This window comes from Podarcis melisellensis, assembly GCF_964234715.1.
Source record: "Podarcis melisellensis genome assembly, chromosome: 3".
NCBI lineage: Eukaryota > Metazoa > Chordata > Lepidosauria > Squamata > Lacertidae > Podarcis > Podarcis melisellensis.
Genome location: NC_138530.1, coordinates 62522233 through 62537330, shown reverse-complemented (window position 1 = coordinate 62537330; position 15098 = coordinate 62522233). Strand labels below are relative to the sequence as shown.

At 36.7% G+C, this 15098-nt stretch overlaps 1 protein-coding gene across 17 annotated transcripts in view; it reads left to right on the top strand.

The window, feature by feature from the left end:
* The window catches only part of EYA4 (EYA transcriptional coactivator and phosphatase 4), a 108278-nt gene that overhangs the window by 2720 nt on the left and 90460 nt on the right, over nucleotides 1-15098 (top strand). For all 17 annotated transcript variants that reach the window (XM_081907131.1, XM_081907132.1, XM_081907126.1 and 14 more), the window contains exon 2: nucleotides 14393-14491. In XM_081907131.1, coding sequence (XP_081763257.1) covers nucleotides 14459-14491 — 33 coding nt within the window. In that variant the 5' untranslated portion in view covers nucleotides 14393-14458. The remainder of the gene's footprint in view (nucleotides 1-14392; nucleotides 14492-15098) is intronic.

The following is a 15098-nucleotide window of genomic DNA, read 5'->3' as shown; positions in this document are numbered from 1 at the left end:
TACTTTCCCTCAGTAAAGCTGTAGTAAAGGCACATAGGTTTTGTATATCAGCGCCATACTTCATTCTCGCTCCATTACACCGAGAATACAAACTTTCTCACTTATTTTGACACAATTTTATTCAGTGCTTTATTATCTATCTTTGAAAGAACAAGCTCATATATAAAATAATCTCTAGCACTTCTATTCTGTTTATATTGCAATGGAACTTTAAGTCTTGCCACTAAATAAAAGCCACATATTTACAGATGTGTTATGGGTGCAATTAGTAATGTAATACTTTTTCCCTATTGCTTTGAAGTATACTAGCATATATTCAGTGTATGCTTATTTCATCTGGCACAATGTTTTTGGAACCCTTTGTTCCTGTGCAATAGAAACCTGTTTTGACAGTAATTGACAGAGAGCTCATGGACAGAATTCTAGGTCATGCTGCCATACTATTCTTCAGTTTCTCAGTAGTATAGCTCACAATGATTTATTACATAAATTCATTAGAGATGCCTATTTAAATCTGCATTCCTAAGCACATAATCTTGGTAGTTCTCCTGATATCGGTGAAACTTACTTTCAAATAAACGTTTTTTAGGATTGGGGATCACAACATCTTTTTAGGCCATTGATGAAAATTTGAGATGCAAACATGCATAACTACAGTATTTTGTTGTAGTTGCAGTTAAATGGTCACATATCAAATGTGCCATCTTGTTGCTTCTGATGGGTTGATACCATGTTACCCGGTAAATTATCATTTGTCATGTCCTCAAATATTATCATATTCTTGAAAGAGGACAACAGAATATGTAATATGTTAGTGATGAATCTTATATTAACTTCTGTCGGGCTTCCTTATATTCAGGTAATGATTTTTGCCTCCGGAAAAGGAAAGTTGGTTTGGGGGTTGGGTTGATTGCTCAATCACTTATATCTGAGTATTATTTTTTGTAAAGGTTTTTATTTTAACTTTTGAAAATGAAGACTTATGAACCCTTTCTTAAAAAGCAGGTTTTCTTTTTTATATGGTGAGTTTATTTGGCATAGTTTTATATAGCAGCTGCTGATCATATTTCATAGAGCTGTTAAAGCACTTAAAACCTAAAATTAGGTACTGTCTGGTAGTAAATATTTCAAATCGTTGCTTGAAGAAATAAATGGAGAAGTGGTTCTCTAAAATCCATTGCTGAACAAAAAGCAAGTAGGATTTTAATATTAAAAATAACAATATTATTATTATAAATAACTGGGACAATTTACTTCCATATAATATGTTTTTAGTGCTCCTTTGTAAGCGACTCACTGTTGAGAAATCTTAGAATGATTTCTCTGTGGTTGTTGAAAACATGGGATATTGACACTTCATTCAGTTGCAACAGCGAGCACCAATTGCACCCCTACTTCTTTTTCCCTAAAACCTTGTTGTAGAACAGAAGATTGCACATTTATCTGCTTTGTGTGATCAAAGTTTAACATGTTCCCCCAAAGTATTAACTTTTCTCACATTTCAAACTAGTGATGAACTTGTAATTTTACAAAATAGCTTCAGATAGCTAGATACTGATTTTGTTTAATTATTTAACCTTCAGTTAATAGAAATGAACTAAAGATAAATAATGTTGTGAGTAATACTCTGTTAAAACACAATGTAGTTTCAAGCATTTAAAAATATATATAAATCCTCGATACATTGGATTTTAACAACATCAAGCCCAGTGTAGTGTCTTACACCAATGCCACAGGCTTGAATGTGCTTTGTAGCTTCAGCCCCGCTCTCATTGCTGTCTTGGACATAATTAATAGAAAGATGCAATATTCTGTGTATGCAATTAATAGAAAGATGCAATTTTCCGTGTATAAGACTAAGTTTCCCCCCTTAAAAATAATGTCAAAAATTAGAGGGCGTCTTATACTTTGGGCCATTTCCCCCATTTTCTTAAATCTGAGTCTCCAAAAATAGGGGGCGTCTTATACATGGGGGGCATCTTATAGATGGAAAAATACGGTAAGTATTTAAAATAAATAAATAAATGTTAGTTACAATTGGAAAGCAAATTGTTAATAGTGCTTTGTTAAAAATTTATAGGACAAATAGATTGATACTTTGGGACTATTTTACAGTTCATCAATGATTTGAATGTAAACAAAGCAGTTTTACTAAGAACACATCATTTTTGTCTTTTTAAAAAAGAGTATTGCATAAATGATAGCTCAACTCTAACCTTTTCCTGTCAATGAAAAGTGCTAATTGAATATGCAAGTTTTGACATAATAGTTTTGATTGATGCTTGAAACTTTCAGCCTTTCTGTCCTTTTTAATTGTTCTTCAGATTTCATACCAGTATTCTGCATGGAACTGCATGGCTGCAATTCTATACCAGTTGTATACAATTCTATGCCTGAGATTCTCATTTAAATCAAGGGGACTTCTTTCTGAGTAAAGAATTGTGTTGTTAATGTCTTATAAAATAAAAATTGTTATTAAAGATGAACTTTATATTTTAACAAATTAATTTTTTAAGAGATCAAAAAGGTATTAATATTTTGTAGTGAGCAAAGATTACAGTGTATGAACACAATCCAATAGAAGGTGTTCAAGTTAAAATTTGGGAATGGTATCCCAATCCTATCGTCACTTGCTTAGGAGTAAACTGTATTGAGTTCAGGAGGACATTTCTTAGTAGGCATGCTTAGGATTCACTTTCAATCATAACTGGGGTTGACTCACTAAAATTGACTAAGAATGAGCTAGTTGGATACAAGCCTTGTTTAGCAGAGACTGTGTTTTGGCAAACCATTTGTGTCCAAATCTGTTCTGAAGACAGTTTGAAGTGCTTTACATACTAACTATTTTGCCGTTTAAGAAATACAGCCATCATTCTATTGATGGTTTTATCTGTCATGAAAGAAGAATAGGCCATATTTATCATGACAGGAATGACCAAAAGTGAGTCTTATTCTTGTGCCCTGCTTTCTTTTCCTTTGCTGCAACCAAGTGGAGAAAACAATGTGTCCGCTTCCATTTTAGATTAACCACAGATTAGCTTTATGTCCAAATCCTAAAGTGTGATTAATCTTAATTACGGTTTGTTGAACCAAGCAAGCTTCATTGCCAATGGTTTTAAATTGGCTTGTTTCAAACAAACCATAGTTAAGATTAGCCACACGTTGGGTTTAGTCATAATGCCAAACTGCAGTTAATGAAATGGAAGTGAAAACATCTGAATGTCTCATGACCATGCCAGAATAAACCATGGTCCATTGTGATCTCCAAATTCAGCCAGTTACTTTGATTTATAGCCTTATATAAGTAAATATATTTATAAAAATACATTTGCAACACTTTCTATATAGGGCTGTAATATAAAGTATTGAAGGTTATTTTTATTTGTTGCTTTAAAAGTTTAGACCTCTTACTGTGCAAATTATCCATGTTTTGTCTAAGTACTATTTGATTTTTTTCTCACTTTTAATCCAGGTTGTTAGATTGGTGTTCTTTGTATATAAATGTTTTTTTGTATAATCTGACAACATAATTACAGCAGGGTTGGGTATTTTTGGAAACTCATCCAGTTGCTTTCTGAGTGCTCTGCTAAGTTAGTTGTGACTGATATATTTTTTTTCTTACTGTTTTACAACTCATCAGAAAAAGTAGGAAAATTGATTTGGTTTTCCTACTAGGTAACCATCTCTGAATTGCTGCACATATACTAAAGATGTTTCTGACCTCTCTCTCTCTCTCTCTCTCTCTCTCTCTCTCTCTCTCTCTCTCTTTTAGTGGATAGTAACTAGCATACTGTATTACATTAACTCCATATGAAGCTATAATAGGACATTTCATTACAATGAAAGATCTGTATTTCATATTTTTAGTCAAGGTTAGAATAGTGGACTAGACCTTTTGATAGTTGTTCATAATTAACTTGAATAATGTGTTGCATCAATAAAACCTATATTGTTACGTTTAAATTTATGTTCCCAGTAGTGTAAAGTGTTATGCCCTTAATGTTTAAGTGAAAACAAAAAAAGCAAATATATTAATAAATCTATAGGTTATGTTACAAAGCACAGCACACAAAGTTCTACTCACCCGTGGGAGCGTTCCTCATGCACACTACATTTTAAAATTAAAGAGACTTTCAAAAGTAGTTTCTGATGAAGGTGTAGTGAAGTAAAAAAATCCCATTGCATGTTCCTGAATCTTTGAATGTTTCTATAAAGTAGTTCTTCGAATCTTTGCCATAATTAAATCCAGAAACACTTACCTCAATAAGTAATGACATTGTTAATCCAGGTCCTAGTGAAGGAAGGCAGAAGCATTGATATTGGTGTAGGCAGCCAACTGTATATAACCTGTATTGGTTACCATAACATTGTGTAATTTGGAAAAATAGTAAATGGGCACACTTCTTTTAAATATAGTATTTGTCTATGTCACTTAGTATAAAGTATACTTAGCATATCAAACTGCCATGGCACCAGAAAACTACTTTTCCACACCAGCCATCTGCGGTGGGTGAATTGGCTCTGTGTGCACCAGAGTTCCTCTGCCTTTAAAGCATTCTGTACTCAAAACAATAGGAGAGGAAACTCTGTATGTGAATAGTGAGTGACTGTACATACACATCTTCTCTAATAATGATGTTGGCATGTGTAGCATCTTAATGAATACATGGAAGCTTCATGGGGTTCCTGAATTTTGGGGCAAAATTGTCTATAGCTATACAAGGCTGTGATAGTACAGTATGGACCTCAAAAAGTCGTTTTAGTTAAAATCTGAGGTCTTAATTTGTTTTTGGTTCCTTTCTGCTGACCCTCTATGAAGTTTTAAACTCTTGGGGTTCTAGCCAATGCTATCTATGTGACTACTTCTCACACAATGAGACTTCACTTTCCTCCCCTTCCTGCAGTCCTAGGTGTACCCTTAAAATCTACTCTGGGGTGTTGGGAGAGAGGAAAGTAAAGTCCTGTTGCACAAGTGGAAACCACTCTCTGTGTTGGATTATGCCATTGGATTTAGTTGTATATAAAGAATAATCTTTATATTGAACATCATTACCCAGACCATATTTCTTTGAAGATTTATGATAAACTGTTGTTTGTTTGTTTTCTAAAGAATAATGCTATAGGTGCTCAGGAATGTGATAAATTATTTTACAAACCAGCTTTGTAGGTTATGATGAGTCTACAGACTCTATTTTTCAGCATCTTAAACTATTTTTGCCCACAGGTACACAGAGTGAGGATCATTGTACGTATTATGGGCCATATAAACTACCTCTAACCAAATTTCCGTTTCACTTTCAATGTCCTATGCAGCTCTGTTAAAGGGTCTCTAGCATGTCACGGGGGCGCGGGTGGTGCTGTGGTCTAAACCACAGATCCTAGGGCCTGCCGATCAGTAGGTTGGCGGTTCGAATCCCCGCAATGCGGTGAGCTCCCGTTGCTTGGTCCCTGCTCCTGCCAACCTAGCAGTTCGAAAGCACGTCAAAGTGCAAGTAGATAAATAGGTACCGCTCTGGCAGGAAGATAAATGGCATTTCCGTGTGCTGCTCTGGTTCGCCAGAAGCGGCTTAATCATGCTAGCCACATGACCCAGTTCCCTCGGCCAGTAAATCGAGATGAGCGCCGCAACCCCAGAGTTGTCTGTGATTGGATCTAATGGTCTGGGGTCCCTTTACCTTTAGCATGTCATAAGAGCCTTTTCTTGGAAGCTCTGGGTGCCGCAATGAGGAGGGGGCAGAGAATTCCCTTTACACAAATGACTTTGTGCTCATCCTCCATTAGTTACAACTCAGTACCTTCTGGTGGACACCCAAAATAATTGAACTGCATACCTTAAAATGTAGCATGCAAATATGTCAAGATATTCTTACCATCGAAGAAGACTCGACAGAGAGCTGGGATTAGGTGTTATGCAATTTATTGTCAAGGATACATTTGGAGGCAAATTTGGGTTTGCTGCTTTGTAAAATAGCTGCCCCCTGTAATGCCTGGTTTAATAGCTAAAATATGTCCTTGAAGTACAAGAAAAATATTTCTCCTACAGTCTTTAAGTTTGAAAAGCTATTGTCTATACATAGCCTCTGACTGACTACTGCCTAAAATTCTAGAAGGCTGCCTGCCAAGTCAGGTTGAAGCAGTGGCTGTATGCTAAATGTACTCAGATGCAAGACTGAGAAACAGTCTTGCTCATCTTGCTTTACTTTTCCCCCCCAAGGCTGCACTTCCGTTTTACAGGTAAAATTGTGCTGGGGCTTAGAACAAAATTCAATTTAAAACTGCTGGGAGTGGTGTCTGCATACTGTTTCCTAGTTTCATAAGGCAAAATACTAATTCTCCAAATGGAATGACTGTAAAATATCCAGTTATTAGAATGGCAGATATTAGAACAGCAGGTTATTGAAGAATCCATTGAACTGGTTTATTGTAATCACCTCATTTTTATGTACTGTAAAATAATGTTTTGTATTTACCCCGCAGTGAGCTATTTTGTTCCAGTCTTATCATGTTTTATGATTTATGTTTGTACAAAGAAATGATGATACTAGTCTTGTGCTTTATTATTGAAAAATAAAAAGGGAAACACAAAATCAGGTTATTTGTATTTATTATGAATACAAGTTTACATGTTTATCTCCAAAATTACAAATCCAAAACATGTAAAATAACTTTTATGGTCAGTGGTTTAGACCACAGTGCCACTCGCATCCTTTATGGTACTAACACCCAGTGCAGAAATACATATTGTGAGTTGGAAAGTTTACAAATAATCTTGTATAAGCTTGGTATATATTTTTGATGGTTGTCTTCTTTATTGTTAAGATTTTTTTATTGGAAGTATTTGTTCTACGATGGTCTGCAGGATAGACTGTATTGGTTCGGTAGTTTAGAGGCAAAATAGCGTTTGCATTTGGACATGATGCAAAATAATGTCTTAGTGTTAGCTATCAGGCATGCTTGCTCCTCCCTTTGTCTCCGGCATGGCTCTGTTGGGGAGATCAGTAGTTGTGCATTAGATTACAGTACTTGCAGATTTGTCATGATATTCAAAGACTAAATATATAAATATTTAATTTTTGTAACTGACATTTCATGACCACATCCTAGGTGATAATTGAATATAGATGAATAAAAAACAAGAATGTGAGTGTGATATGTAGAAGTGGCAGTAGTGATTAAACAATACTGTCCATAGGTATTTCTAAGTCTTTTTTTTTAGGAATGGCAACTTGTAGCACAGCTTTCTACATCGTTCTACAATTGCAAATACAAGTTGAAAGACAGAAAAGGAATAAATTAGCTGAAATACTCTAAATCTGGTTGTAAAATCTTCCCAGTAGTATACCTGCCTATTGTTAGTTACACAACTGTGTTCAGATGTAGAAGGAATATAAGGTATGCAGATTTGCGTGTTGTTAAATGTAAACAAAACACATAATAGATTTTATGCTCTATTGTAGCAATTTATGAACACAATGCTAATGTGAGAATAATGAGGGGGGCTGATGTGGAAGAGGTACTGTGGACAGGAGTTCTGCATACAGACCAGGATGAAAGAAGATCACAGTGAGGCACCAAGTTGTTATGTTTTGTTTTGCTGGGCATATTATTCAGTGATAATATTGAAGCAGAACACTCTTCATTTTGTGAAAGATATTGAAAGGTCATTGCTGGCTTTTTCAGGGAAGGGGGCCACAATTCACCTGATGAGTCTGTCAGCAAAAACACTTCACAAGGACTTCTGCTTGTGGGAGTGTAACCCCCCTTCCCCACAATTAACATCTGTAGAAAATGGCAAAAAGTTAGTTTGGATGGAATATACACTGTTTGCTTCCACAAATTTCTGCCTATTTGGCAGGTAAATACAGCAGCATACTGTTAATGATACAGCCACTGTATAAGGAATAACAACTACTTATTTGTGGATATTTATTTTGTAGTATTTTTACTTGAATGGTCAAACTGTTTTTGTTTGGTTTTTTAGCTTAACTGTTTTAAACAATTGTTATTTTACTAATTAACAACAAATGAACTTCTAAAACAAAAACAAAATTCATACTGTTTATATTTAGTGTGTGCATGTCTACGTTTCTTCATGATTTGTTGTTCGGATGAAGTGAATCATTTTGGTGTGTACAGCTAGATTGAAAAGTAATGTTGCATTTTGCAATTTGCAAATTGGCTTGTATAGTATTTTGTAACTGGGAGATAATGAAACATGTTTTCAAAATGACAATTGTTTGTAAGGAGTCTGGCATGTGTCCTTGTTAGCTGCTTTTCTGACCAGAATACCCTGTGTTTAGTTGATTTGGAAGGGATTGGAGTGTAAAGGGATTGTAAACTTAACATTCTATACCTAAGTGGGGTCTACAATCTTTATTCTTATCAGTGCTTGGGGGCTTCCCACATATTTGTTCAATTTCCATTTGTTTTTATGGTTATTGTACATAATATCTCTTTAAAATACTGTGGAATGGATAGTCATTTCCTTAGTGTTTTCAGATTCTTTATCAGAAATGAAAATGTCGCACACACATTAACGAACAGACTAATCCCCAGAATTTTCACAATGTTTTACTTGAATCTGGAGTATTGCAGATCGATTAGTGGATTGCCATAAGGAAGGCTACAAAACTTTGGATAGCAGAAAAAAATAGGGCATGACTTTGAGATCATTTTAAACTTAAATCTTTAATCTTAATTACTTAATTAATGATCTTGCTTATTTTTAGTGGATGGGGTTCAGTTGGATCTGCTCTTTTATCTGTATTATTGATGTATTAAGTTGCTTTATTCTTGTTTTTTAAGTTAGTAAGTTGCTTGGAATTCTTTCTTTCTTTTAAAAAAGTGACTTAATAGATAATAATAATAAATGCTAACCCATAGAATAGGGACGCGGGTGGTGCTGTGGGTTAAATCACAGAGCCTAGGACTTGCCAATCAGAAGGTCGGCAGTTTGAACCCCCGTGATGGGGTGAGCTCCCATTTCTCGGTCCCAGCTGCTGCCCACCTAGCAGTTCGAAAGCATGTAAAAGTGTAAGTAGAGAAATAGGTACCGCTCCGGCGGGAAGGTAAACAACGTTTCCGTATGCTGCTCTGGTTCTGTACTCCAGCTCCCTCGACCAATAAAGCGAGATGAGCGCCGTAACCCCAGAGTCGATCACGATTGGAGCTAATGGTCCCATAGAATAGGCAATGATCTGTATGGTAAAAAAATGTCTGAATTGTCAGTTTATTGTATTAGAAAGGCGTGCCCCATCTCAGACTTCCCAGTCTTTAACCCAATACTTTGCCCCATTAAAGTCGCTTCTAGTGGTTTGCTTGACTGAGGTTCCATACACTACTATATGGATTTTTTTCACTTTCATAGGGTCTCCAAAACACACTTAGGGATACTGCCTGAAAGAGCCTTAAATGAAGAAAAGCAAACCTCTGGCATAGGGCTGGGCGATATATCAATTATATTGTCCAAAACTGGTTTGAAGTTTATATTGTGATACTGATTTCATAATTTTTGACCTGGCAATATGTGCAAATCATGATTGTGTGTGTGTGTGTGTACACACTATGCAGAAATCTGATGCAGGAAAAACTCTGAAGCCAGCCAGTGCCTCTACATAGCTCCATCCTTATTCAGACACCTTGAAATATTGATATATTGTGAATGTTTAGCTGGTGGTATATCACAATGTTGAAAACCAGATGTTGTCCACCCCTATTCTGGTAACATCTCCAGAGTGTCTTCAGTGATCTTATGGGAAATGGAGTGCCTGGAGTGTGGGGTGGTGATCATGGGGGACCCTTCCCCAAACCTTTCCCTTCTGCAAGTGTGCAGGTCAGAGAAGCGACAAAAAGTGTTAAATAGTGGGGTTTTTTGCTTTGTTGGTTCGACTTTTTACCTTCAGGGAAACCTTGAGGATGGGATCCAGTGTAGCACTAAGTGAAAATCAGCACAAGGATTTCTGCTTACATAACAGATCACCCTCCCCATTTTCTCCCCCAGTGCACAATATAAGTGTTCTAGGGGTTTCCCCAATACCCAGGAGCAGATTTGGAGAGAGTGCTGGGTGTTTGTAGCGGGAGGAGACAGTGGAAAGTCCAGTTGCACTAGTGGAAATCCTTGTATTCCTAATATGTGTTCGTTGAATACCATCCTGTATGTCATGATGTGCTCAGCTAGTATGAGCCAGCTGCTCTATGTTCTCCAAGAGGACAGGTACTGGATGAAGTCCTTGAAGGCAGTTGATTTGTGGGTAGGTTTTTTGATGGAGGACCTATTGGGTTAGAGAGATGGTGAATCATTCTAATCTCTTTGGGGATGATTCCATCTGAGGAAATTCACAAGTAGGGAAAGATGGAAAGAGGCAGAACCATGTTTTTGTGTTTTCAGGTTTGAATCCCTGCTGCTAATTTTCAACTGTTGATATTAGTGTCAATGCTTTCTGTGGGGAATTGGGATACCCATAGTAAATTCCTTCTACGGGCACAGTCTGGTAATATTCAATGCCTTGATAGCCTTCTTGGCAATTTATGCTGGTTTTTTTGTGCACAAATTGGGCACAACTTTTCAATAATCTGCTCAAGAAATTATAGCATAGTTCAGTCACCCCTTATCTTGGAGCTCTTTCTGCATAACGTTTGATGTGTCCATACATATCTCCTTCTGGCTTCTGCCTCAGAGTGCTGTGTTCCCAGCTTGTGCTGCTGTACTTCTCAGTTGGACCATTGCCATTGTCCATATTATTGATGATTTGTCAGCTTTGGTCCTATTTTCCCCTTCTACATTTCTCAAAAGAGGAATACACAAAAGCTCATGGTAGTGGCTATGGTGGCATACTGAATCTTGTGGGAATATAAAGGAGTACTAGCTTTATTGCACTGTTGGTGAATGAAGAGCAGCACACTAGGGTGAAAAAGTTTCCACTGTAGTCTGTCCCCCACCTCCACCTCTACCATGCTGCTCCTGACTGGAGTGGTGGGGCCTTTGTGCCTAAACTGAATGATTAAGCTTGTGCTGGATGAATGCATGAATCTAGGGTGAGCGCCACTCTCTGTTGGCCTGTTAGATGGTCTCTTTTGTCCTGGTCCCAGCACAGGCAGGAACTGGTCTTTCCTGAAATGTGAGAGCTGGGAAAAATGAAGATGACATTATTTGTAGAGAAGGAATATCATTAAACTCACTGATCATTGCCTTTCTCTATTATTTTTACTTTCTTAGCTTTTGAATTGGACTGTGTAGTTTGATATGTTGATAGCTGGTATTCAAATGGATGAAATATGTTCCACAGCAAGGTTTAAGGAAAATATTATTAAATGCATTTGTTGATCAGGAAGTTAGAAGCCCTCTTCATCAAGTGTTTAAAAAAGAAAATCTTGGGACATAAAACACTTCATCAACCTTAAATCCACATCTGCAGAAACAGATGCCTCTCTTCACACTAACTTGTCTGCAAGTTTAAAATGTTTTACAATCATTTTAAAAGTCGTTAAAAACACTCACTGCATAATCGGGATACAGCAGTTCCCGCCCTCTGTTTTTAATCTGATTCTATCAATGGAGTAAAGCATGAAGGTTGATTTGGCAACTAGGTTATGGCCTCATAAACTCAATGAGTTTACTATTATCCCTTAATTTTATATATTATGTAAAGGGAGAATTCTACCCTTATTAGATTAATTGAGTTCTGTAATATTTTACAAATTAGAGAAACTGCTAAAAAAAAAAGAAGGCAATCTGCATGAGTGCTCTTATTTAATTCTGCATTTGTAATAGCATTCAATAATTAGTTTTATTCTGATTTGTTAAAAAATATATATATTTATTTATTAACCAACTCCTTCCCTGAGGCCATCAAACTGCTGCACACTTGGGTTCTGCATGATATCAGCATTATAGAGAAAGATTTTAAACATTTATAATTTTGATTACTGGTAACTTTAAAGTTTGAAGCAACATGAACATTGACAATGGAAATAATCTATGCTTTTGAATCGGCGAGGCAGAACTTAGTAGGAGACAAACAGTAGAGCAATTAGAAAATTGAAAGGCAGAGGGCACTGCTTTCTCTTTTGTAAAAGTTTTATAGAAATGTGGAGGCTGCAGATGACATCAGTTTCTACCTTTTGCTTCTCTGTGACCTGATATAATTGCTAGCTACAGCTTGGCTGACCACTGGGGCCTGAGCTGAAGGCTCACACATTTCCCCCTCCTTCCCCTGTGCTCTCCAGCAATTTTCTTCACTTTGTTGTTTACAAAAATAATTTTTCTCTGATCGAGCTGAACAACAACAACAAAAGGTTTGCACAAATGACTGCAAACCAGAATTGGGAACCTTAGTTTTCACAAGGGGGGAGGAAATTGGAAGTCCTTATATGCCATGGTTTGCAATTTTGTATGACGTGAGTCAGTCTGTGGGTTAGAGGCAAAGATGCAATGGTAAGGGAAGTTGATAGGCAATGCCAATGGGCAAAGTAGGGTGTGCTGACATTTTATTAGTTACCTTGCTTTTCTAATCAAATACCAAGTCTCATTACCCATTGCAGCATTCACAGTTAAACACTTCCATGTACAATGCTTGGCTTGCTGTTCAGAACGTGTGTGGTTTTGTAAAATAGACATGACCAACTCCCAGCATATAATTTCTGAGTTACAGAGCAGGTAGGTTTAATAAGTATTATTTCCACTTTTCCACAATTTACATGCTTTGCCCAGTTTTTCCTGTAGAATAGTTGAGACGGAAGAAGGGAAGAAATGTATTCAGGTTATGTAATGGATATGCAAGTCTTCAGTCAGGCATTTAGTGTCGCCAGTCCCATGCTGTGGAACACTGTTCCAGCAGTCGTTCGGCAGGCATCCTTGCTTTTGACTTTCAGACATTTCTTGGAGACTTTTTATACTGACAGACCTATGGAGTGGCATTTTTTTTTATCTTGAGTTGCCAGTCATTTTTATGCTTATTCTGTATTGATTTTAAAGGTTGTTACATTGATGTACACCACCTGACATTTTGCAAGAAGGAGGTATCTAGGTGTTGTTGTTTTTTTAAAAAATATATAAATAAGCATCTTTCACTTTCATGTAAGCAGCAGACATCACAATACAGTAACTAATAGTACTTATTACCTCTCCATTTCACTTGTTACACTATGAGTCATATGTTAAACTCCAAAAGAGTAAAATTCTTGAGTGGGGACTTAGCAACTTCCTTTCACATAAAGAATTGTTATTTGTCTAAAAGTGTTGCCATTGTGAAAAATTAACAGTTACCATTTGGGGCAAACTGAATACAAAAGAGAGATTCTATCATTTAAAAAGAAGTGTGAAATTAGACTTATTAAAATTGCAGCAGTGCATATATCCTTCTCCTCTGCTTTCACAGGTTGGCTTTTTAAAGTGATTTGTTGACTATTAACATTTGGAAAATAGGAAACTGTATAACATCTGTTTTAGGAAGTGAACAAATGAATGCAGGAATCTAGAATCCTCTTCATGAATCCATCTGAAAAATATTACAGTACCCACACAATATTTTCTATATGTGTTAATGTGATCCCTTTAAAAAGTCAGCGAGTTAGCACAAAATCCTAGATTATATTTCTTGGCAGGGGAGTGTAATAAAGCTGACTATCCTTGTAGTTTTGATGTCTGCCTCATATTTTTGCTGGTTTATTCCAGAATGGTATCTGCAAAAGGTTCCTGCCAAGGGCTAGCATTTACATTTTTTTAAAAAAAATTGCATTTAAGGTGGAACTCTATTTTACACTTGCCATGGGCTTACCACTGAGAATGGCTAGCAGGCCAGTCTCAATTCCTCCCCCTCCCCATGACATTTAGATATCTGTGTCTCTTACCTAAATTTCCCCACAAGCAATAAACAATAATTTAGATGTAGAACCAGGAACTGTACAGCATTATCATGTTACAGTATGAGTAAATTGGGTGATGTCTAATGTTGGTCGTACTCTTGAGTAGACCCATTGAAATAAATGTAACCTCAGTTTGGGGTGTGTGCTGAGTTTGACTTAGTTAGATATAACCCAGAATATCCAGTTCAACAGTGCGACTCAGAAACAAACTTCAATAGGACTTACTCCCATATATGTATTTCAACCTTAAAGTTATGGAAAGGGAGGGGGAGTAAAATGTGGGACTTGTTATCAGTGACGGTCCAGTATGCAGCTTAACATCTAATTCTGCCCTTAGACATTTTCAAATCTTTTTAGCTGCTGTATTTAAAATGATACTTATTGTTGATGTGAAAGAATTGCTATGTGTGCATATCAGTGACTTCCCAAAGGAGCTGGTTTCTAACAAGTTGTGCATGTTATAATGAAGTGTTTTGTTTGTGAATGTAAAACCAAAATAACACTTTGCTTACTCTTTTTTTAATATTAGGACATCCAGTTACAATTAAAAGGGAAGTTACTTCTCTTTGGAGGAAAAGAAAACTGAGTTACCTCCATGGAAGACACTCAGGATTTAAATGAACAGTCAGTAAGTAAAAAATTGTTTTAAAAAACTCATTAATTTTTCCTATGTGCTGTGTTCAAAAATATTTTTCATTTTGCAGTATGTTAGAATTGGTATGTAGCTGCGTGTTATAAAGTAGGGTAGAACTTGAAGGTCAGTGTGTAAGAAACACTGATATATGTGTAGAAAGCTCTAATGTTTGGCTTGGGTTACTGTTCAGATACTATTGAAAAGTTGCCTGGAGTCACCCTCATTTCACAGTGGGAGGGGCTTCCTTCAGCCAATGAGAAGCAATGCATACTATGCTACTTGTGCAGGCAGTGCATATCTTATGGGGTAGGGAAAAGAGTTGGCTGGTCCAAAAACAGAGGGAAGCACATTGCATCACACTCAGCAACCTGATGTACCTCCCCTTAGGAAATGGGACATTTTCCCCAAAGTGTGGATGTGGATGATGTTGGTTGATATAGTGGCCTCTGAAGTGATTTCCTGTTTCTAAATGACATGGAACCTACCAACATTCAAAAGACAAGCCTTCCCTTTTTTTCAACCATTTGTGCCTAGATAAATTGGTGCCTGGGTAGTGACCAGGAGTGGCTGGCTTCCACTAGGACACAGGATTTGTTGAATC